At 50.8% G+C, this 24,700-nt stretch overlaps 1 protein-coding gene across 3 annotated transcripts in view; it reads right to left on the bottom strand.

Annotated features, from left to right (window-relative positions):
- DVL1 (dishevelled segment polarity protein 1) overlaps window positions 1–24,700 on the bottom strand; it is a 196,933-nt gene that overhangs the window by 91,805 nt on the left and 80,428 nt on the right. For all 3 annotated transcript variants that reach the window (XM_060259153.1, XM_060259151.1, XM_060259152.1), the window contains exon 2: window positions 8,506–8,575. In XM_060259153.1, the coding sequence (XP_060115136.1) occupies window positions 8,506–8,575 (70 nt within the window). The remainder of the gene's footprint in view (window positions 1–8,505; window positions 8,576–24,700) is intronic.

Raw genomic sequence — 24,700 nt, forward strand, 5'->3', positions numbered from 1 at the left:
GAAAGCTCTATGGCCAAACCACAATGTTTCCACTGAATCCTAGAGGTTTACAAGATAATGCATGGGATGGAGAAAGTAGAGAAAGAGGTACTTTTCTCCCTTTCTCACAATACAAGAACTCGTGGCCATTCGATGAAATTGCTGAGCAGACAGGTTAAAACGGATAAAAGGAAGTCCTTCTTCACCCAAAGGGTGATTAACATGTGGAATTTACTGCCACAGGAGGTGGTGGTGGCCACAAGCATAGCCACCTTCAAGAGGGGTTTAGATAAAAATATGGAGCAGAGGTCCATCAGTGGCTATTAGCCACAGTGTCTGTGTATATATAAAATTTTTTGCCACTGTGCGACACAGAGTGTTGGACTGGACGGGCCATTGGCCTGATCCAACATGGCTTCTCTTATGTTCTTAGAGCACCGTGATGTCATTTCCAAGCACGCCCTGAAAATGACAACATGCTTTCAATGCAACAGTGCCCCCTATGTGTCTTAGCCAATTTCCCACTGGCTGGCAATCCTAAGTATTCCAAAGGGTTTCCAGCCCTCCAACCTCACATCTAGCTGCCAGTGCACATGCTAAAGCCAGAGACCACTTCTGAGCTTTACAATGAATGAAGGTCTCCACAATGGATGATTTGGCAATTCCAACTTGGGCTGCTAGGCAAATCTGATGAGCCTCTACCACCCCACAGTGCCTTGGGATGCAGTGTAAGGTGGAATGATTTTATCGGTATGTAGCAGACGCATACACCAAGAGCCTGGAAAATATACACCATTGCGGTAACAGCCCCCCCCCCTTCCTGGATTAAGCACACGTGTCATAGCTGGAGAAAAGGAAGTATGACATCACCACCAACCAATCGGGAACTTCGCCGATGCCAAGGCAGCAAATGGGAGAAGGACGCTTCACTCTCACAATGCCTCCCTGGAAAATGGCCGACAATGGCCGACCCACTGTGCGCGACTCATCCACAGCCGGGCTTGGCTCGCATCAGAATCGGCACATGAAACAGCTTATTCTCTCTGCAAAGACTTGGGACTCAGCGGGGTGGCTGCTCTGGGATTGTCAGAGGAGAAGGGGGAAGCTTTTCAGGAGTGTGGAGAACAGCGAGAAATCCTGAGCTTCATTTGCCTCACCAACAGATGGGCGTTTAAGTGCTTGCAAGACAGCTGAGCTAGTCCCGATCCTGCAAGGTCAACTTGAAGGTTGAGGAGGAGGAGGTGATGAATTTATGGAGAGACTTGGGACACGGGGCATAAAGCAACGGAGCACCATCGGGATTACGGATCAGAGTGAATTTCCGCTAACAGAGATATTCCACACTGCCAGATTTCCCACTTAAAGACTGCACGCCCCTCTTCGGATGGCACGCCAGCTCCCTCCTCCCCTGCATTGTTAGTGCTAACCAGGGTGTCTCTTCTTTACCAGCAGTTGCGCCAACCAACTCCAAGTGTAGTTAGAGGCTGGGAACTCACAGAGATCAGTAAAAACAAAAACACCCAAACCCGATGCTGACCACAATTAGCTCTGAAAGTGAAAACGAGGAAAAGGTCATCTAATAAGCTCAGGGCAGTTGGAAACATCTGAACCCAGGTCTCCCCAATTTCTAGCTCAGCCTCTCGGACAGTAGCAGGGTTTAGCAAGGCTGCCCTTGTTTTCATCTGTGAGACTTAGGACAGTCAAAGGACTTTATTTACTTACCTACTTTATTTATACCCATGGGGACCAAAAGCATCTTCAATCATTTGCCTCTCCTCCATTTTATCCTCACAACAACCCTGAGAGGTAGATTAGGCCTAGAATACATGACTGGCCCAAGGGCACCCGGTGTCACGTTCTCGGGGTGCAGGCAGGCAGGAGTCCAAAGCCAGTCCAAGGTCAAAGTCCAGGAAGTCAAGCAGGAGCCAAGTCACCAATGAAGAATCACAAACCGGAATCAGAACTCAATGTCCAAAAGCCAAAAGGTCAGGGTGCCAAGGAAATCAAGCAGGTCAGAATCAGGAAGGAGCGTGGATGCAAGCCAGAGAATAGACTTGTTGCTTCCACAAGGTTACCAGGTCCTAGGTGGGACCTATATGGGAGTCTCAATCAGCCTGCTCCCTGGGTGGCAGTGACTCTGCTAGAACTCAGGGCTGAGAGATCTGAAGCATCGGCGTGCCTCATGTCTTCGCTCTGAAAGTTCTTTCCGGAGCCTGCTTCGAACTCGAGATGGGAGGAGGAGAGCCTGGAGGAGACTGATCGTTAACAGCTGACACTGGTGCCTGGAGAGTGATTGATGGGCCAGCTGTTGTTTGTTCAGCTGAGGAACTGGCTGGCAACTCTTCCAGGTCTGTTAACCCTTCCTGCTCCTCCTTGTCATGACACGCGGCAAGCTTCCACAACAGAGTGGGGATTTGAATGTGGGTGTCCCAGATCCTAGTCCGACAGTTTAACTGCTACCCCATGATTCCTGCTTTTTTTGAGCAGGAAAGCACAGGCACACAGTTATGGCTGGCTTGGCGTCAGGGGGTGTGGCCTAACATGCAAAGGAGTTCCTGCTGCGCTTTTCTTACACAAAAGCCCTGTGTGAAACAATGGTGATGTCAGGGAGTGTAGTCTAATATGCAAATGAGTTCCTGCTGGGCTTTTTCTTCAAAAAGCCCCACGTGGAACAATGGCGGTGCCAGGGGGTGTGGCCTAATATGCAAATGAGTCCCCACTGGGCTTTTTTCTACAAAAAGCCCTTCGCGAAACAATGGTGATGTCAGGAGGTGTGGCCTAATATGCAAATGAGTTCCTGCTGGGCTTTCCCTACAAAAAAGCCCTGTGTGGAACAATGGTGATGTCAGGGGTGTGGCCTTATATGCAAATGAGATCCTCCTGAGTTTTTTCTACCAAAAAAAGCCCTGTTGACCAATAAAGCCTTAATTCCCTGCCCACTTCGAGACCTGCTTCTGTTCCCACCCCCCTAAAACGAATGGGAAGAAGACGCCGCTCAGCTCACCCTTTGGCAAGTGCTTGAGAGAAGCAGGGGTGGTTGGACGCCAACCTGACTCTGGAGGAGAAACCAAGGGAAGGGAGTTCAAATTGCGTAAGGGCTTGGCGTGCACGGCCCATGGGCTCCTGACGCGAGGCAAAGATCCAAAGGCAACAAGATCTGCCATTCGAGAAACGTCTGGCTCTGAGTCAGGGAGGCGCTCTGACCCTTTGGCACAATTTGGGCTTCTTTCGAGCAGCTGAGAAGGGAGAATTTCTCTCCCCCCCCCCCACCCCGCAGCACCAGGAGGAAAGCTGTGAATCAGAAGCTTGGAGGACAGCTGGATTAACCGACTGGCTAAGGATGCCAGTGGACACAGGAACACCTGAAGCTGCCTTCTACTGAACCACGGCCCTGGTCCATCAACATTTGTATTGTCCACTCCAGGGGCGGCCAAACTGTAGCTCAGGAACCACAGGTGGCTCTTTTACACATATTATGTGGCTCTCGAAGCCCCCACTGCCCTGTCGACCAGTTTGGAGAAGGCATTTGTCTCTTTAAATCCCCTCTCCAAGCCAAGCCAAGTCAGCGGCATGGAGACTGTGTTTATTTCCACCTCTTCCTCCCCATCTATTTGTCTTCCTTCCTTCCATTAGTGCAATATGTTCTATGATCAGAATTAATGCAAATCTGAATCTACACTTCCTTCCTTCCTTCCTTCCTTCCTTCCTTCCTTCCTTCCTTCCTTCCTTCCTTCCTTCCTTCCTTCCTTCCTTCCTTCCTTCCTTCTTGTCTGTCTGTCTTGTAGCTCTCAAACATCTGACGTTTATTCTATGTGGCTCTTACGTTAAGCAAGTTTGGCCACCCCTGGTCTGCTCAGACCAGCAGCCGATCACCAGGCAAAAGGTCTTTCTCATCAGCTACTGCCTGGCCCTTTAACTGGAGGTGCCAGAGATTGAAATGTGAACCTTCTGCATGCCGAGGAGATGCTCCTGAGCCACGCACGAAGACACACGAAGGGAGGCTGTTTCACGGTTGCGGGGCCACTGACAAAAAGGCCCTTCCCCGCACACCTAGACCACCGCACTGCGGACAGTGGCGTTAGGTGGAGCAGAGCAGTGCAGGCAAAACAGTGAAAAACAGAGAGGGCCGATCTGAATAAACACCAGGTATGTGCTCCAGAGGAGCCCTCACCCAAAGCTGCAATGCTCGTAAAACCGCCCCCGCTTGGCTTCCAGGCACTGGCAGGATGAGTCACCGGCGAGAGTCATAAAACCGTGCATCGGAGCACGGCAAGCTGCTCCAAATCAGCCCCGTGCAGAACAGAAGGACGGACGCTCCACAGCCCCTGCTGCACAGACTGCCTCCAGGACGTTCCAAGCAGGAAACATCTCCAGGTGGGGTGGCCAAATTCCAGGAATTAAAACTGATCTTCAGATTGGATCCCCTGGAAAAAATGGCTGCTCTAGAGGGTGGACTCTATGGCATTATATCAGGGGTGGCCAAACTGTGGCTTGGGAGCCACATGTGGCTCGGGAGTCACATGTGGCTCTTTCACACATACTGTGTGGCTCTTGAAGGCCCCCCCCCCCCCAATCAGCCAGTTTGGAGAAGGCCTCTCTCTCTTTAAATCACTTCGCCAAGTCAAACTAGCCAGCAGCTTGGAGCATACGGTTAACGTTAAAGTTGCTTTCTTTCCCCCTCTCCCTCTCCCCTCTGCTTGCCTGTCTTGCAGCTCTCAGCCATCTGTCTTGTGGCTCTCAAACATCTGCCGTTTGTTCTGTGTGGCTCTTATGTCAAGCAAGTTTGGCCACCCCTGCATTATAGCCTACTACAGGCCTTCCCCTTGCCAAACCCCCACCTTCCCACCTTCTGGCTGGGGCTGATGGGAGTTGTAGGCAAAAAACATCTGAAGAGCTACCATGGGCCACCCCTGCTCTAGGGCCATTTATCCTCAGCTAAGACAAGAGCTGGAGGCTAAAAAACGATGAGCTTGCTCATCCTAACTCAGTTTAGAGGGAACACTGCTGAAGACCCTGTTTCCAGACTGTTGAGTAGGCACAGACTGAGGAGAAGCAGCTGTAGAAAGGAAACAAGGCCTGCCTGGCTCACCTCATGAAGAAGAAGAGAAGAAGATGATTATGATATTGGATTTATACTCTGAATCTCTGAATCGCAACGTCTCAGAGTAGTCACAATATCCTTTACCTTCCCTCCGCCCCCAACAGGCACCCTGTGAGGGCGGTGGGGCTGAGAGAGCTCTTACAGCAGCTGCCCTTTTCAAGGACAACTCCTGTGAAAGTTATGGCTGACCCAAAGCCATTCCAGCAGCTGCAAGTGGAGGAGTGGGGAATCAAACCCGGTTCTCCCAGATAAGAGTCCATGCACTTAACCACAACACCAAACTGGCGAAAGGGAAGAAGGCGAGGAAGAAGAAGAGGAGTGAGAAGAAGGGGAAGGAAACTGGATTTATACCCTGCCTTTCACTACTCAACGTAGTCTCAGAGCCCCTTCCTCTCCTCTCAACAGACACCCCCCGCGAGGTAGGCGGGGCTGAAAGAGCTCTTCGAGAACTGCTCTCGAAAGGAACAGCTCTGAGTGAACTTGCGACTGACCCAAGGTCACCCAACAGGTTTCACATGGAGGAGGAGTTTGGAATCAAACCTGGTTCTCCAGATTAGAGGCCACCGCTCTTAACCACTAAACCAGGTCAGACTCAGGCTCCCTTCTGAAGCCACCTTCTCTCCAAGGAAACTGATCTCCAGAGATCAGTTGTGATTCCAGGAGATCTCCAGGCGGCACCCAGAGGTTGGTAACCCTGTCCTTTGCAGGTGGCAAAACGCCAACAGAGATGGAACAAGGCAGACCTCTGTTTGGAGGTGATTCCGGAACGCTAAAGTTCTCCCTGATACATTTGACAGACTTATTCACACCGGCAAGTCTCAACAGCCAATCCTACGGCATTTGGCAATTTGTTTCCTTGCAGTACAGAAGGCATTCTACGAAACCAGAACAGCAAATCTTTCAAGATCAGAGCATCACGACATCCCAACATCTCATCCTTCGTTAACTGGAATTGCACCAGGGCAGGGGTCGATGACAAATGACGCAACATTGCTGGCTTGCAGGTTTGAATGAATCCAATTGCAGAGAAATAATTTCAAGGTGCAGAGGCCCCAACCAGCCATCCTGTTCAGTGCCGCGCGCAGGGCCACCATGTAGGAGTGGGCGAGGTAGACAGCTGCCTTGGGTACCACCTCGCCTACAGGGTGCCTTCAGGCGCCCTTCTCCCACCGCTCCGCTGCTCTCAGCTTCCCTGAGCCAGGCTCAGAGGAGAGCGGCCTTGCTCTGAAACTGCTTTCCCTGCAAAGGGAGAGCCTCAGAGCGAGACATGGCAGTCCCGTGACTCTTTCCCCAGCCGGGCAGAGGAAGGAGGTGGTGTGGCATCACTCTGAAGCTGCCTCGCTTGCAAGGGGAGACATCCTCAGAGAGAGGCACAATGGTCCCGCAGCCCCTTTCCCCCAGGCGGATGAAAGGAACTGCGCCTTCAGGCACCCTCTCCCACCGCTCCGCTGCTCTCAGCTTCCCCGAGCCGGGCTCAGAGGAGAGCGGCCTTGCTCTGAAACTGCTTTCCCTGCAAAGGGGGAGCCTCAGAGCGAGACATGGCAGTCCCGTGACCCTTTCCCCTGCATGGCAGCTGGGCTGAGGAAGGAGGTGGTGCGGCATCACTCTGAAGCTGCCTCGCCTGCAAGGGGAGACGGCCTCAGAGCGAGGCACAATAGTCCCGCAGCCCCTTTCCCCCAGGCGGATGAAAGAAACCGCATCCTTCAGGCACCCTCTCCTACCGCTCCGCTGCTCTCAGCTTCCCCGAGCCGGGCTCAGAGGAGAGCGGCCTTGCTCTGAAACTGCTTTCCCTGCAAAGGGAGGGCCTCAGAGCGAGACATAGCAGTCCCGTGACCCTTTCCCCCAGGCGGATGAAAGGAACTGCGCCTTCAGGCGCCCTCTCCCACCGCTCCGCTGCTCTCAGCTTCCCTGAGCCAGGCTCAGAGGAGAGCGGCCTTGCTCTGAAACTGCTTTCCCTGCAAAGGGAGAGCCTCAGAGCGAGACATGGCAGTCCCATGGCCCTTTCCCCTGCATGACAGCTGGGCCGAGGAAGGAGGTGGTGCGGCATCACTCTGAAGCTGCCTCGCCTGCAAGGGGAGATGGCCTCAGAGCAAGGCACAGTAGTCCCACAGCCTCTTTCCCCCAGGTGGATGAAAGGAACCGCACAGCCTCCCCATGGGGGGGGGGGCCGTGTGGGCGGTCTAGGGTGGCAAAAACCCCAGCCCTGCCCCTGGCTGGGCAGATGTACGTGAATCAGGGTATTGTGCAAAACTGCAGGAGGCTAACAAACCCAAGCCTTTCAACAAGATCGCAGCTGGGATAACATCTTGTAAAAGTTCTGTCGGCGGGATGAACATATCTCTCAGCAGTGTTGTCCCGAGGACTAGCCTGTAAGTGTGTGAAAGATGCCTGGGAGAGGCCGCCTTCCTGAGTCACGGCACTGCCAAGGATTCTCCTCCCTTTTCTGAAGGTGCTAACAGGTACCACAAGCCCTGCCCAGCAACGGATCTAGTAAGATCTCCCTGGGCTCCCACTAAAGTTGCCAACTTCCAGGGGGCACCTGTCTGGAGAACTGCTGTTACAGTTCTCCAGACAACCAAAATCAGTATCCCTGGAGAAAATGGCTGCTTCAGAGGGTGTATCCGGGGGTATTAAACTCATTTGTTATGAGGGCCAGATCTGACATAAATGAGGCCTTGTCGGGGAGGACCATGTGTGTCATGAAATGTAATGCCAGGTAACGGACACAGACAAGCACAATTAAATATTTTTTTTAAAACTTAAAACAAAACATGCTTAAAACGTTAGCACTCTGGCACTGTTTCGTCTATTTAACGGATTCTGATCACTGACACCTCTTGTTCTGAATTATTGCATCAAAAACTGGAGACAATGTCTGTTCTGTAGCAATCCCGAGCATGCTGTTCAGGTGTCTGTATCTGTAAGTCGCAAGCCTACTTTTGATTTGCTCGAGGACCTGATAGGACCCCTCCGGGGGCCTGATCTGGCCCCGGGGAACATGTTTGACACCCCTGGTGTACTCTATGCAGAGCTTTTTTTCGAGAGCAGGAATGCAGTTCCAGCTGGCTTGGCAGCAGGGGGTGTGGCCTAATATGCAAATGAGTTCCTGCTGTTTTTTAAAAAATAAAACAGCCCTGACTCTTTAGCATAATATCCAGCTGAGGTAGTGTGAAACAACAGTGGCGTCAGGGGGTGTGGCCTAACATGCAAATGAGTTCCTGCTGATTTTTTTAAACAACCCCCCCCCCACTGACTCTATATCATGATATCCAGCTGAGGTGGTTCCCCTCTCCAAAACCCCACCCTCCCCAGGCCCACCCCTGAAATCTCCGGGTGTTTCCCAACTCAGAAACCCCCGGCAACCCGTGCCTCCAGAACTTTTCTAGCTGCACACGGACCACAGCGCACAGCTAAATTCAACATACCCAGGATACGACACGTCCGTTAAAGCACGGTAGCTTTGCATTGTCATCGGAAATCTCTTCCTTCACCACCCTGGGGAGGGAAAAGAAAAGGGAAACGTCAAAAGGTTGTGTAAGATAACCAAACCACATTGATAACGGCCACGACAGACGTTCTCTGCCTTTCATATTTTATGCCCCAACAGCCCAGATATTTCTTGAATTGGACTTGGCAACCCTAACTACGTGTGACCAATGAGACATGGTCCCTGTTCATCCAGTAAGCCCATACTAGAGTGTGCCACAAGCCACGAATGGGAGGAAATGGTACAACTTTCCCAAGCGCCTTAATAACAGGTAGCTCTAGTAAGCAAGCAAAGCTACATATAAAGGGAAATAAAAGACACCCACAGCCACAAAGAAGAGATTGCGTGGACGTTTCCTTTCTGCCCTCCAGTATGGCAATTACTCAGCATGCAGTTCACTCCACTCCAGCCTATATAATGTAAACCAGGGGTGGCCAACGGTAGCTCTCCAGATGGTTTTTTTGCCTACAACTCCCATCAGCCCCAGCCAGCATGGCCGATGGCTGGGGCTGATGGGAGCTGTAGGCAAAAAACATCTGGAGAGCTACCGTTGGCCACCCCTGATGTACACCACAGCAAGACAGCTGTATCTTCATATCAAGGGCAGTCCCTGTTCCCTGGTATCCATTCCCGATACAGAATTGTGTTTGATTTGTCATTTAAGACTATTTGTTATCAGCTGGATTCGCCATTTAAGAATATCTGTGAGCAGCTCAGCCTACACCAGGTCAGAAGGAAGAAGAAGATGAAGATATTGGATTTATATCTCGCCCTCCACTCCGAAGAGTCTCAGAGTGGCTCACAATCTCCTTTACCTTCCTCCCCCACAACAGACACCCTGTGAGGTAGATGAAGATATTGGATTTATATCCCGCCCTCCACTCCGAAGAGTCTCAGAGCAGCTCACAATCTCCTTTCCCTTCCTCCCCCACAACAGACACCCTGTGAGGTAGATGAAGATATTGGATTTATATCCCGCCCTCCACTCCGAAGAGTCCCAGAGCGGCTCACAATCTCCTTTACCTTCTTCCCCCACAACAGACACCCTGTGAGGTAGATGAAGATATTGGATTTATATCCTGCCCTCCACTCCGAGGAGTCTCAGAACGGCTCACAATCTCCTTTACCTCCCCCCCTTCAACAGACACCCTGTGAGGTAGATGAAGATATTGGATTTATATCCCGCCCTCCACTCCGAAGAGTCTCAGAGCGGCTCACAGTCTCCTTTCCCTTCCTCCCCCACAACAGTCACCCTGTGAGGTGGGTGGGGCTGGAGAGAGCTCTCATAGCAGCTGCCCTTTCAAGGACAACCCCTGCCAGAGCTATGGCTGACCCAAAGCCATTCCAGCTGGTGCAAGTGGAGGAGTGGGGAATCAAACCCGGTTCTCCCAGATAAGAGTCCGCACACTTCACCACTACACCAAACTGGCTCTCCTACTGGCTTGAAAGCTGCAATACTGCCTTCTGGCCATCAGCAGTGGTGATGCTGCAGAGAGCAAAAACCAGGCTTTAACTCATGAGTGGCCCATGAAGCGGGAGGTGCGCCTTCAAATGTGCCCCCTCTTATCATTCCCAGGAAGCACTGTTCTTCATGGCACAGTGGGGTTTGAAACTCAGGCCTTCCCGGTCCAAACCCAAACACGACGCCCCGCCGGCTCTTCAAAGTGATCGGCAAGAAAGGCAGAAAACGTCATACCCCTTTCAACTCAAAAATCCCTGCTTGTTTAAGAAGCGGCAATTCCCCGCCGCCTACAGCAAATAGCTGTAGAAACGCCGCCTTTTGCCTTCGGGTGAAAGACGACATCTGGAACACTCCGGCAGATCCAGAGGCTGCGTCACTGGGGACTTGTCTCGAACGCACAGCTTCAAGGCAACTGCTAATTGCTCCCGGTAGCAGCGCGGAGTCAATTTAAGCGACGCAGGGTTCATCTGGATGCAACGCCAAGCTAATTCTTCTTCTCTTTTTACCCCCCCCCCCCTATTGCAAAAGAACGTTTCTGTCATCGCCGCAAAAGCCCACGCCTACGTTTCAGGGCACAGGTTTCGCATAAATGCTACAACAGAGGTTGAGAGAGTTTAATTAAGTAGGAAAAAGCAAAAGGGATGTGTGCTTTAGCAAGAGAGAGAGAGAGAGCTTGGAAGGGGAGGGGAAAGATGCCACCCTTAAGAGAGAGAATGTGGAAGCTCAGATCGGAGGCCTGGCCCTAAGAGCAGGGAGCTTAGGCTCCCTCTTTATTGCCCCCCAAGGGAAAACTTATGGGCAGGAACTTCCCCTCCCCCATGGCAGGATAATCAGCACTTCTGGGAAATATGCATCAGGAAAAGGGAACAGAAGAAAATAAGCACCTTGTTTTTATTTAGAACTAGGTTTGAGTGCAGTAGCCCCTTTCAGACCCATAAAGTTTTCTCCAAGGTAGAAGCTTTCATACGCATACAATTTTTATACCCTGAATAAAACGTTGTTGGCCAGTTTGGTGTAGTGGTTAAGTGTGCAGATTCCCCACTCCTCCACTTGCACCTGCTGGAATGGCCTTGGGTCAGCCATAGCTCTGGCAGAGGTTGTCCTTGAAAGGGCAGCTGCTGTCAGAGCTCTCTCAGCCCCACCCACCTCACAGGGTGTCTGTTGTAGGGGAGGAAAGTAGAGGAGATTGTGACCGCTCGGAGACTCTGAGGTTCAGAGTATAGAGCGGGATATAAATCCAATATCATCATCATCAACCATCATCCCCCTCCATCTCCTCCTCCTCTTCTTCCTCTTCCTCTTGCCCCCTGGACTCGAAAACTTTGTTCTGCTGCTTCAAACCAACACGGCTGCCCTCCTGAATCCATCCTCTTTATTTAATTCATTTCCACCCCGCTTTTCCACCCAACGGGGACCCCAAAGCAGATTACATCCTTCTCCTCTCCATTTTATCCTCACAACAACCCTGTGAGGTAGGCTAGGCTGAAAGTCTATGACCCAGCCAGCTTCCATGGCATGAGTGGGAATTCAAATCCCGGTTTCCCAGATACTAGTCCGACGCTCTTAATCACTACGCTGTTCTGGGTCTCTTCCCAGAGACCCGCACCCCGGTCCAATTTTATTTATTTCTGTCATCATCCACTTTTAGGATTCAAGGCGGCCTATGTAGAATAAATCAATGCAATCAACGGAACGGGAATTCTGATAGAGAATGCCACAGGATTTGATTTGCAGAAATCTGGAAATCAGCCAGAGGTGAAGCATGGAAAAAGTATTAACAAGGCACCTTTTGAAAAAAGCAAATTTGGGGGTTTTTTGTAGCAGAAACTCCTTTGCATATTAGACCATGCCCCCCCATCTAGCCAATCCTCCAAGAGCTTACAGCGTTTTTCTTACAGGGCTTACTATAAGCTCCAGGAGGACTGGCTACATCAGGGGTGTGTGGCCTAATATGCAAAGGAGTTCCTGCTACAAAAGAAGCCGCAAGGAACTTATTTACAGCAATAGAGAATATGAACTGTAGACAGTGGCACAGTCCACAGTCCCTAATTCTTGATCCTAAGCTTCCTTCTGAACCATATTGTTAATAGTACAGCCTTATTTCCTGTGTCCTACACCGGATTTTAAACTTTAAGAAAAATTCAGAGGATTCTAATAATAGATTTCCTTAGTCCTGAGTTTAGTTTAGCCAAATGATACTGCCCCAACTGGTCTGGGTTTGTGTATAAGACCATGATGAGATAAATTAGTCTGTCTTTCAGGCAGTATTCCTCCATTACCGCCCCCAACTGCTGATATTCAAAGAAAATTCCTTTTCCTAATAAAGGAGACATTCTCCCCTTCTGACACCGCAAATACAAAGGGAGCCCACCGATATATTTCCTCACTTGTTGCTGGTCAGACAGTGCCTCCCAAGTGCAAGGAAGCAAAACTAGAGCACAGACTCATGCAGAGACCATGCAGGCAGCCTCCTCTGCAGGCAGGCACCTCTGTATCTGATCTGACTGAATTAGCCAGAGACACAACAGAGCCATCTGCATACAGACCGACTGGAACCTAAACAAGGCCTAAATCAGGGGTGTCAAACATCCAGTTTGGGGGTTGAATCAGGCCCTCGGAGGGCTCCTATCAGGCCCCTGAGCAACTGGCTGTCATCTGCTTCCTTCTCCCTCTCTCTTACGTCCTTCTGCATAACAGCTTGCTTTGCCAGGCTTGCTCAGTTGCACAGAAGCTACAGAGCAAATCCTCTATTTTCTCCATTGGCTGAGGCTCCTCCCTTGGGGAGGAAGGGGGGAAGAATAGTTTGTTTCACCAGGCTCTCTCAATCACACAGCAGAGCTACTGAACCAAACCTCTCTTCCTTCTATTGACTGAGGCTTCCCCCCCCCACCCGTCCCTGAGGAAGGAAAGAAAGAGCTAGAGCTTCCTTTGCCCAGTTCCATGGATCCCCTAGGAGAAATACAAAGAAAGCACCTTTAAGACCAATGAGTGATAACGTTTTAAGCATGTTTTAAGTTTTTTAAAAATAAATAGTTGTGTTTGTCTGTGTTCTTTATAAAATGCATATCTCTGCTACTTAATCTTAAATAGGTACACACATGGCCTGGCCCCTCAAGGTCTCATTTATGTCAAATTCCGCCCTCATAACAAAACGAGTTTGACACCCCTGCTCTAAATCATGCAGAGACGCAGTAGGCAACCTCCTCTATGAAACCAAACCATTGATCCCGGTTGGTTTTACCGCATCAATCAAACGTCTTACAAAACACGAACGACTCTCTTGCAACCGATGAAGGTGCCCACAGATTGGGGATTGCTGCCGTTTCCCCTCCAGGAAACAAACACATTTTTATTTCCCCTCCATCAAAATCAATTTTGGTCTTCGAGGGACGCCATCAATCTAAAACCTAATAAAAGCCCTGCGTATGTGGTTTCTCGGTTTCGAAATCACCCTCTCCCTTGAGTTAACAATTTCCTCAATTCTTCCACTGGGGGGAAAAGCCACACAAACCACAAGAGAAGAAGTGAGTCGTCCACAGCGAAGCCCAATCACAAACACATTCGCAAAAAGGGGGAAAATCAACAGAGGACTGTGCTACCGCCCAATTTGTACATCGTTGGGTTCTAAGAGCCCACTTGGTGTAGTGGCTAAAGGCTCGGACGAGGACCTGGGAAATCCAGGTTCAAATCCCAACTCGTGCTATGGAAGCTCGCTGGGTGACCTCGGGCCAGTCACATACTCTCAACATCGTCTGCTTCCCAGACAGAGGAGGGGAGAATGATAAAAGCCCCTTTGGGTTCCCACTGGGGGTGAAAGGCAGGGTATATATAAGGACAAGGAATCAGTCAATCAATCAATAAGTGTTGGGGACTCCGGGGCTTGAACCAGCAACCTTAGGGGTTGTGGGCTAGTCTATTGTCACCAGGGCCTGTGAAAGCACAGCACCTTCAACCGGCAGAGAAGGGAGAACAAATATGAGCTGGGGTTGAATTCTAGCAGAAGCTCCTTTGCATATTAGGCCACACCTCCCTGATGTAGCCAATCCTCCAAGAGCTTACAGAAAAGAGCCTTGCGAGCTCTTGGAGGACTGGCTACATCAGGGGTGTGTGGCCTAATATGCAAAGGAGCTCCTGCTAGAATTCCACCTCTGAGTGTGAGCAATATTAGCTCTCTGTGAAAGACAGGCAAGCAGGAAGCTTCTTGATTGGTCAACCCAAGCAAAAAAAAAAATTTCAGGGGCTCCAGCCTTCTTATTTACTCCCCCAACCCAGCAAGACCTTCAACCTGCTGAATTTGGCAGCTCCACCTTTTCTTAGTTCCTACCAGCAAGGAAGGAGCAAGAATGGGGAAACTCTGCATCCCAGCTCTGCTCACATCCCTTTGGGATCAGGCCAAAAACCTCATCTAGTCCAGAATCCTGTTTCCTACAGGGGCTAAGCAGATACCCCCCAAAAGTCTACAAGAAGGTGGCCCAGAGCCAAAGTCTCCCTCCCCCTGGATACTGCACCCCTCCCAACAATTGGCATCCAGAGGTATAATGCCTCTGAACAGGGAGGTTCCACCTAGTCCAAGGGTGTCAAACATGCAGCACGGGGGCCGAATCAGGCCCTCAGAGGGGCTCCTATCAGGCCCCCGAGTAACTGGCTGTCATCTTCTCCCACTCTCTTGCTTCCTTCTGCATAACAGCTTGCTTTGCAAGGCTTGCTCAGTTGCACAGGAGCTACAGAGCAAAGTCTCTATTTTCTCCATTGGCCGAGGATCCTCCCTTGGGGAGGAAGGGGGGAGGCAGACCTTGCTTTGCCAGGCTCTCTCAATCGCACAGCAGAGCTACTGAGCCAAGACTTCCTTCTACTGGCTGAGGCTCCTCCTCCTCCTGGCCCTCTGGGGAAGGAAAGAAAGAACCAGAGCTTCCTTTGCCCAGTTCCCTGGAGCCCACGGGAGAGATACAAAGAAAGCACCTTTAAGACCAACAAATGCTAATGTTTTAAGCATGTTTTATTTTAAGGGTTTTTTTTAAAAAAAATCTTTAATTGCGTTTGTCTGTGTCCTTTATAAAGTTTATATCTCTGCTACCTAATCTTAAATAGGTATACACATGGCCCGGCCCAACAAGGTCTCATTTATGTCAGAGCCGGCCCTCACAACAAATGAGTTTGACACCCCTGACCTAGTCACTATAGCTAACAACCTTAGATTCATCCAATCCAGGAGCGGCCAAACTTGCTTACTGTAAGAGCCACACAGAATAAATGTCAGCGGATTCAGAGCCACAAGACCAGCACATCAGGTGTTTGAGAGCCGCAAGACAGGAGGGAGAGAAGGAAAGGAAGGAGGGCAAATAGATGGGGAGGGAGAGGTGGAAAGAAGGCAACTTTAACTTTAGATGCAGTCTACAAGCCACGGCTGGCTTGGCTTGGAGAAGGGATTTAAAAAGACAAATACCTTCTCCAAGCAAGCTGACAGGGTGGTGGAGGTTTCAAGAGCCACACAATATGTGTGAAAGAGCCACATGTGGCTCCCGAGCCACAGTTTGGCCACCCCTGGTCTAATCCCTCCTTTTAAAGCCGTCTAAGCTAGAATCAATCCCTTTCCTAACACCTCCCAGTATAGAATTTCCCTTATCCATTGCAGCTGCCTATTTTAATGGAGCAATTTGCAAACCTGAAAGGTTGATGTCCCCCTGAATCGCTGCCTGTTCAGACGTCATCCACATAAGGCCTTCCCTGAAGAAACAGATACTGAAGACATTGGATTTAGTGCACGCCCTCCTGTATGACTGCAAGGTGTACAACATTCACCGTGAAATCCTTCCTTTTCCTGCAATCTTGCCTACCGCTCTTAATCTAACAATGCAACAGCTGAAGAAATCTTCTGAATGACAGGAACCCTAGGGTTATACTCCAATTAGCTAAATTTGGCTGGCTTGCCACTAGAACTAGAAAGTCACTCATCGCTCTGAAGGGTAATAGCTAGGCATTTTCTTTCTCTCTTTCTTAGTCGGTAGTTTTTTTTAAAAAAATGTTTAATCCCACTAAAAACTGTATGTATGTTTTACAAATGATTGTAGCAATTTTACCTCTGTTTTCTTAGCACAATTTATATGGGTTACTGTAACTAGCATTGGTTTTATCTGCATTGTTTTTGCTGGCTTCTGCTGTGAATAAGCTTGATTGTGAGGATGGCTATGATTGGATTTATATCCCACCCTATACTCTGAATCTCAGAGCGGTTGCAGTCTCCTTTACCTTCCCCCGCCCCCTGACAACAGACACCCTGTGAGGTGGGTAGGTCTGAGAGGGCTCTCACAGCAGCTGCCCTTTCAAGGACAACTCTTGTGAGAGCTATGGCTGACCCAAGGCCATTCCAGCAGGTGCAAGCGGAGGAGTGGGGAATCAAGCCCGGTTCTTCCAGATAAGAGCCTGAGCACTTAATCACTACACCAAACTGGCTGTACCAACAGGAGGATCATTCACCCACCCCCTGCAAAATAAAATCCCTCCACACACAGAGTGTCAGGGAGAAAGACACTTCCTCACATTCACCTTGATGAGCTAACTTTCCAGGGGCAGGGAATTGCTTTGATACGGGAGCAACTTCCAACACGCACCCCACCTCTTGTACTCTGGAGTGGTAGAGTCCAGCAAGGGCTATACCACTCAATCCTGCTGCACAGCGAGATCGCCCCCCCCCCAAAGGCAACCCCTCCAAGCAGATCACCGCAAGCCGCCATGCACTGAAAAGACGCAGCCAGACAGTGCCAGTCAGCTGCTACCTCCACGCAGCCAGCAGAGAAAGAGCTCTCAGCTCTGCCGCGATCTGAAATACCGATTCCAGCCCCCGGGCTATGAAGCAAGACAGCTACTCCCAGCTGGTCTTTGAGAGGCGGCAAAAATCGCGCTAGAACACAAAGTACAGCAGCCGTGGCTATTTTTCAAAATGTCACTGCTGGAGCAAATCATTATTTTCCACCAGTACCTTAGGTGGTTGGTACCCAAGCTGCAGGAGCAGAATTTAATTGGGTAGGCTAGGGGACAAACGGCTTTACCCCATTCGGTTACTGCTCTGTGGCTCGCTTCTGGCCGGCCTGAGTCTCTTTCCCCAACCGCCCCGTTTCTCTCAACTGAGTGAAATTGATTTCGGGACTGATGCTGGAGAAGTTTAAGACAGTTAGCCCATTCATTTCTCTCTCAGTGTGTCTCTGGCTGCGTCTTTGCATGTTCCCAGCCCAGCCCAGCATGTGAGTACATCCCTCCAGGAACCCAGAGCGGCTCTGATGCAGACACCCGACTGAACCGATGCGTTTACGCCCCTGTGTGCCAACAGGGACCTGAAAGAGAGATGCACACTGAGAAGGGCGGCAGACTGCAGACAGTTTGAACCAAAATCAGATTTAAAAAAAAAATAAAAATAAGAGGGCGGCACAAGGGCAGGACCGCAGCTCAAAAATAAACAGCAAGGAACCCAGAACCCACAGGGAAATCCGTGCAACGATTCTGCAAGCGTCACCGATTTGTCTCAGCATGGGGAATTCTTGGGATGAAAGGCAGCCACCAAGCCGACCAGAACAATGTGCGATAAGACTTCTGCGGTTGCAAAACCGGTGTTGATATTATTAACCTTTCCTCGGAAACAGGGACTTTTCCGGCTAAACATAAAGAGGCAGTGGTCCGTCCGCTTTTGAAAAAGCCATCTTACAGCCCAGTTTCGAACTTACCGTTCCTGGGTAAGGTAACTGAGAAAGCGGTGGCAGAGCAGTTTCAAGGCTTCCTGGAAGATACTTCTGCCCTCGATCCCTTCCAGTCCGCCTTGGTCATGGGACGGAGACTGCTCTGGTCGCCCTCACAGATGACCTTAGAAGGCATCTGGATCGAGGCGGGTCAGCGCTGCTATTGCTTTTAGATCTCTCAGCAGCGTTCAACACGGTCGATTATGATCTTATGACCCCACCGCCTTGCCGACGTCGGTGTTCAAGGGGTGGCTTTCCTCCTTTCTCCATGGTCGGGGGACAAAGGGTGGCGATTGGTGAGCAGACCTCTTGGCGGCACCCACTTGAATCTGGTGTGCTGCAGGGAGCTATTCTCTCACCAGTGATGTTTAACATCTACATGCGCCCCCTTGCCCAGATTGCCTGAGGTTTTGGGCTGGGCTGTCACCAATATGCAGATGACACCCAGCTCTATCTGCCGATGGGCAGCCATTCGGACACCGCTTCAGACCATCTAACCAGGGCATTAGAAGCCGTGGCAGGTTGGTTGCAGTCAAGCTGGCTGAAGCTAAATCCAATCAAGACGGAGGTCCTGTACCTGGGTCGGGGGGGGGGGGGACCAGGATCGGGCATCCGACTACCCACCCTAGATGGCGTCCCTTTGGTGCCAGCTCAGAAAGTGAGGAGTCTGGGGGTGACACTGGATGCCTCCCTTTCTATGGAGGCCCAGGTCACAACAGTTGCGCGATCTGCCTTTCACCATCTGCAGCAGCCCAAACAGCTGATGCCCTATCTGAAATCCCAGGACCTAGCTACAGCAATCCATGGAATGGTCATGGACTACTGTAACTCACTCTACGCAGGCTTGCCCTTGAGGCTGATCCGGAAACTTCAACTGGTGCAAAACGCGGCAGCGCGGCTCTTAGAGAGCCAGTTTGGAGTAGTGGGTAAGTGTGCGGACTCTTATCTGGGAGAACCGGATTTGATTCCCCACTCCTCCACTTGCACCTGCTAGCATGGCCTTGGGTCAGCCATAGCTCTCCTAGGAGTTGTCCTTGAAAGGGCAGCTGCTGTGAGAGCCCTCTCAGCCCCACCCACCTCACAGGGTGTCTGTTGTGGAGGAGGAAGGTAAAGGAGATTGTGAGCCGCTCTGAGACTCTTCGGAGTGGAGGGCGGGATATAAATCCAATATCTTCATCTACCTCACAGGGTGTCTGTTGTGGGGGCGGGGGGAAGGTAAAGGAGATTGTGAGCCGCTCTGAGACTCTTCGGAGTGGAGGGCGGGATATAAATCCAATATCTTCTTCTTCTTAACTGGATTGCCTGTACGGGCAAGCAGCTGACCGATGCTGTACGCACTGCACGGGTTACCGGTTGACTACCGAATCCGTTTCAGGGTTTTAGTATTGACATTCAAACCCTTACGCGGCCTGGGACCGACATACTTGTGGGACCGCCTCTCCACATATGAGCCCCGAAGAGTGTTGCGATTGGCCAACCAACACCTTTTGGTCATCTCTGGCCCCAAGGACGTCCGGCTTGGCCCTGGCCCCAACCTGGTGGAATCAGCTCCCGGTGGAGGTGCGGGCCCTGACGGATTTGTTACCACAGGCAGGGCAGGGTTGCCAATCCCCAATTTGAGGCAGGGGATTCCCTGGTCTGAAGCCCTTCCACCCACTTCAGAGCTATCAGAAAGTCAGTGGGAGGGGGGGGGGAGAGATAGCTGCTGGGCACTCCATTATACTCTGTGGAGACTAGACCTCATAGGGTATAATAATCAACCCATGGGAATCTGGGGCTCGGTGAGGGGCTGTTTTTCAAGATAGACATGCCAAATTTTCAGCATAGCTGCTGGTGCCTCTCTTCAAAAAAACTCAAGTTTCAAAAAGATTGGCCCAGGAGGTCCAATTCTATGAGCCCCCAAAGGTGCTCCCACCCTCCATTATTTCCAACAGAAAGAAAACATTTAAAAGGAACACAGTCCCTTTAAATGTAAGCGCAGCTCTCAGGAACTCATTTTGGAGTTCCCTCTCCCAGAGCCTCCTAGAAAGCTTTCCCCCCCCCCCCCCCGCTTGTTGGCCTCACCTAGCAACCCCATAATTTGGTTCTCAGCCTAGACTACCTTGCAGGGCCGTCGTAAGAAAGACAGTGAGATCATCCCAGCCACGTCTGCTGCCTTCAGCCTCTTATTTATTCATTTATTCGGTTTACATCCCGCCCTCCCCACCAAAGCAGGCTTAGGGCAGCTTAGTGGGATGAGGGCAGGGCTTTTTTTTTGAGCAGGAACACAGTTCTGGCTGGCTTGTCACCACGGGGTGTGGCCTAATACGCAAATATGTTTCAGCTGGGTTTTTCCTACCAAAAAGTCCTATGTGAAACAATGGTGCTGTCAGGGGGTGTGGTCTGATATGCAAATGAATTCCTGCTGGGCTTTTTCTACAAAAAAGTCCTCTGTGGAAAATGGTGCTGTTGGGGTGTGTGGCCTAATATGCAAATGAGTCCTGCTGGGCTTTTAAAAATAAACCACCCGCGTGAAACAATATGCAAATGAGCTTCTGCTGGGCCTTTTATCCATTAAAAGCCCCGCATCGAACAATGGTGCTGTCAGGGGGTGTGGCCTAATATGCAAATGAGCTCCTGCTGGGCTTTTTATACAAAAAACCCCTGTGTGGAACAATGGTGCTGTCAGGGGGTGTGGCCTAATATGCAAATGAGCTCCTGCTGGGCTTTTTATACAAAAAACCCCTGTGTGGAACAATGGTGCTGTCAGGGGTGTGTGGCCTAATATGCAAATGAGTTCCTGCTGGGCTTTTCCTTAAAAAAAAGCCCTGCATGAAACAATGGTGCTGTCGGGATGTGTGGCCTAATATGCAAATGAATTCCTGCTGGGCCTTTTCTCTTAAAAAAGCCCCACGTTAAACAATGGCGCTGTCAGGGGGTGTGGCCTAATTTGCAAATGAGTTCCTGCTGGGCTTTTTTCTACAAAAAAAAAAAGCCCAGGATGAGGGCATATGAGTGGTAGAAATGAGAGAGACACGATGACCGTAGCTCAGGGCCTACAGACCGGCTTTGTATGAAGGGCAGCCCAGGTTTGGAGGTGGAAACCTCTGCCAGTCTGAGGACCCAAGACTTGTCGAATCAAAGGCTGGGCTCAGTACAAGAGAGCGCACGCATGGTGTTCAAGGGACCTCTGTTGCATATATATTAGGTGCATTAAGGAAACCTCATCAAAAGTTAAACAGGACCTCTTATTCATACACGCTCCAGGCAGTTGGTTATTAAACACCGGTTTTGATAGCGCTTGGTACGCGCCACAATTTTTTATTGCGCCCCTCCTTCCCGGGAGCAATTTAATCAGCAGAACGTGTTAAAGAGGGTTCACGCTTTCTGCATTGTTATCGTCTGCAGTCTTTTAGAGCATCCTCTTGGAAAAAAATCAAAGCAACTTGGGGTTGGGGCGGGGGGGGAGAGAAGGCATTTTTCTTTTTTATCCAGCTACTCCAGAGCCCAAGGCATTGTCTGAGTGTCCCCATTTTCTTCACAGTTTGGCAGCAAGGGGCGGATGTAATAGAGGCTCGGCCAGGGGGGAGCCGCTGGTCACCTGTGGCGAGGGAGAATTTCTGCCAGGCGACCAGGAAGGAAGGAGCATACGACAGTAAGCCTTGAGAGCAGAAGACTCCTGGGCTGAGATCACAGACACTAAGTAATGCACTTTTGATCCACTTTCAATGCATTTTCCAACTGGATCTTGCCAGTTCACACAGTAAAAATCCAGTTGGAAAGTGCACCAAAAGTAGATTGAAAGTGCTTTATCTAGTGCAGGGGTAGGAAACGCTGGCTCTCCAGATGTTTTTGGCCTACAACTCCCATCACCCCCAGCCAGCATGGCCAATGGCTGGGGTTGATGGGAGTCGTAGGCAAAAAACAACTGGAGAGCCAACATTCCCTACCCATGTGTGTGTGTGAGATCACAGTCCTGGTGTCTCCTCTGGACAAGATCTCAAGATACTGGGCTACAAAATACCTCTGCCTAGGATTGCCAGCTCTGGGTTGGGAAATACCTGGGGCTTTAGGAAATGGAGTCTGAGGAGGGTGGGGTTTGGGGAGGGGGAGGGGCCTCAGCGGGCGGGGCATAATGCCATAAAGCCCCACCTTCCAAAGCAGCCATCTTTCTCTAGGTGAACTTATCTCTGTTAGTTGTAACCCAGCCAGGTTGGCAACCCTGCCTCTGCCTCATATTTTGGCTGCCCCTCTGAATGGACACTACTGGGCTGGGCAGAACCAGGTTCTGCTGACTTGGTATAAAAGAATATGGTCCATATGAAGGCCTGCCAAACCTTTTGCTTCATCCAAGTCCAATTCAAGAAATATCTGGGGAATTTGGGGGTGGAGCCAGGAGACGTTGGAGGTGGAGCCGGGAGCAAGGGTGTGACAAGCATAACTGAACTCCAATTGAACACTGCAGGTGACCAGTCATATTTGCTACCACATTTAAAGGGACTGCACACCTTTTCAATGCCTTCCCTCCGTTAGAAATAAGGATAGGGATGCCTTCTTTTGGGGCTCACAGAAGTGGACTCTCTGGTCTCATCTTTTTGAAATTTGGAGGGTGTTTTGAAGAGAGGCACTCGACGCTATGTGGCAAACTTGGTGCCTCTGCCTCAAAAAACAGGCCCTCAAGAGTCCCAGAGACCTGCAGATCAATTCACCATTATACTGTACATGCTGGCTGGGACTGATGGAAGTTGTAGGCAAAAAACATCTGGAGAGCTACCGTTGGCCACCCCTGCCGTACGGGAATCGGTCTCCATAGGGAATAATGGAGTGGCTTTCTGATGACCCTGAAGTGAGGGGAGGGCCTCCAAACTGGGGGATCCCCTGTCTCCACCTGGGGATTGGCAACCCTATTCTGGCCAGAGCTTTAAAACAGGATTTGATAGAGCAGGGGTGTCAAACATGCAGCCCAAGGGCCGAATCAGGCCCCCAGAGGGTTCCTATCAGACCCTTGAGCGACCGGCTGTCATCTGTTTCCTTCTCCCTCTCTCTTGCTTCCTTCTGCATCACAGCTTGCTTTGCCAGGCTTGCTCAATCGCACAGCAGAGCTACAGAGCAAAGCCTCTCTTAAATAGGTACACACATGGCCCAGCCTGACATGGCTCAGCCCAGCAAGGTCTCATTTATGTCTGATCCGGCCGTCATAACAAATGAGTTCGGCACCCCTGAGAAGTTTATCAATAGCTACTGGCCATGGCTGAGGAGAACCTCCACATTCACAGGCAGTCAACCTCTGAATCCCAAAGCCAGGAGGCCACATCAAGCAAAGGCTTCGGCCTCTCTGCCCAGTTGTTGGTCCTCCAGAGGAAGCGGTTGGCCGCTGTATGAGACAGGGTGCTGGGCTAGATGGACCACTGCTCTGATCCAGCAGGGCTCTTCTGAAGCTCTTAAGTGAGGATCTGAACCCAGAACCTCTACATCAAAATTCACTACAGAGCTCCCTAAGCTCAGGCAGCTCAAACGACTTGCCCCAGAATTAATTTCTCAGGCCCTGGCCCAGAACACTTGGTTTGAAAGCATTGCTGCCAGCAGTCGGCTTTGGTAAGGCAAGATTGGATGGGCTTCAGGTGCAAATTTTCACACCCTAAAGTAGACCCTGGGGAAGTCCCATTGCTGTAGCTGCCACTCTTAACCACCCCCACTCTTCTCCCCGCCCCCCAAGTTTTGTGGTTGGGAAGATCAGCTATCCTTCAAGGGGGTTTGAGCCCACAACCCACAGAGGCCGACCTCTGCTCTAAAGAAAGGGGTTTGGGAATGCAACACAGTGTAGGTTATATGGGGTGTCTGTGTGAGCCTTTAAAAAAAAAAACACCTGCTTGCATACGGTACGTTCAAACCCAGAAATATTAATGAGTTCCGAAGGGACCTCTATTCTTAGAGTGACTCAACGTCCGGCAGGCGCCCAAGAAAAAGCATGTGATCGGCAGAGGGGGAAAGACCGGGGAAGCAAACATCAACAACTTGCTACCAGCCTGCTTAGCCAGTCCTGTCCTTAGAGGGCTGAAATGGAGACTGAACACACAAACGCAGGAAGGTGCCTTCTACTGAACCGGAGCCGGTTTGGAGAGCCAGTTTGGTGTAGTGATGAAGTGTGCGGACTCTTATCTGGAAGAACCGGGTTTGATACCCCACTCCTCCACTGGCAGCTGCTGGAATGGCCTTGGGTCAGCCATAGCTCTCTTATCTGGGAGAACTTGGTTTGATCCCCCACTTCTCCACTTGCACCTTCTGGAATGGCCTTGGGTCAGCCAGAGCTCTCTTACCTGGGAAAACCAGGTTTGATCCCCCGCTCCTCCACTTGTACCTGCTGGAATGGCCTTGGGTCAGCCATAGCTCTCTTATCTGGGAAAACCAGGTTTGATCCCCCACTCCTCCACTTGCACCTGCTGGAATGGCCTTGGGTCAGCCAGAGCTCTCTTACCTGGGAAAACCAGGTTTGATCCCCCGCTCCTCCACTTGCACCTGCTGGAATGGCCTTGGGTCAGCCATAGCTCTCTTATCTGGGAAAACCAGGTTTGATCCCCCACTCCTCCACTTGCACCTGCTGGAATGGCCTTGGGTCAGCCAGAGCTCTCTTATCTGGCAAAACCGGGTTTGATCCCCCACTCCTCCACTGGCAGCTTCTGGAATGGCCTTGGGTCAGCCATTGCTTTTGCAGGAGTTGTCCTTGAAAAAGCAGCTGCTATGAGAGCTCTCTCAGTCCCACCCACCTCACAGGGGGTCTGTCGTGGGGGAGGAAGGGAAAAGAGATTGTGAGCCACTCTGACACAGAGTGGAGGGTGGGATATAAATCCAATTTCTTCTTCTCCTCCTCCTCCTCCTTCTCCATCCAAGTCGGGACTGTCTTCTCAGACTGGCAGCGGCTCTCCAGGGTCTCAGGCTGAGGTCTTTCCCATCACTTCCAAGTTGAT

This window comes from Heteronotia binoei, chromosome 18 (genome assembly GCF_032191835.1).
Source record: "Heteronotia binoei isolate CCM8104 ecotype False Entrance Well chromosome 18, APGP_CSIRO_Hbin_v1, whole genome shotgun sequence".
Lineage (NCBI taxonomy): Eukaryota > Metazoa > Chordata > Lepidosauria > Squamata > Gekkonidae > Heteronotia > Heteronotia binoei.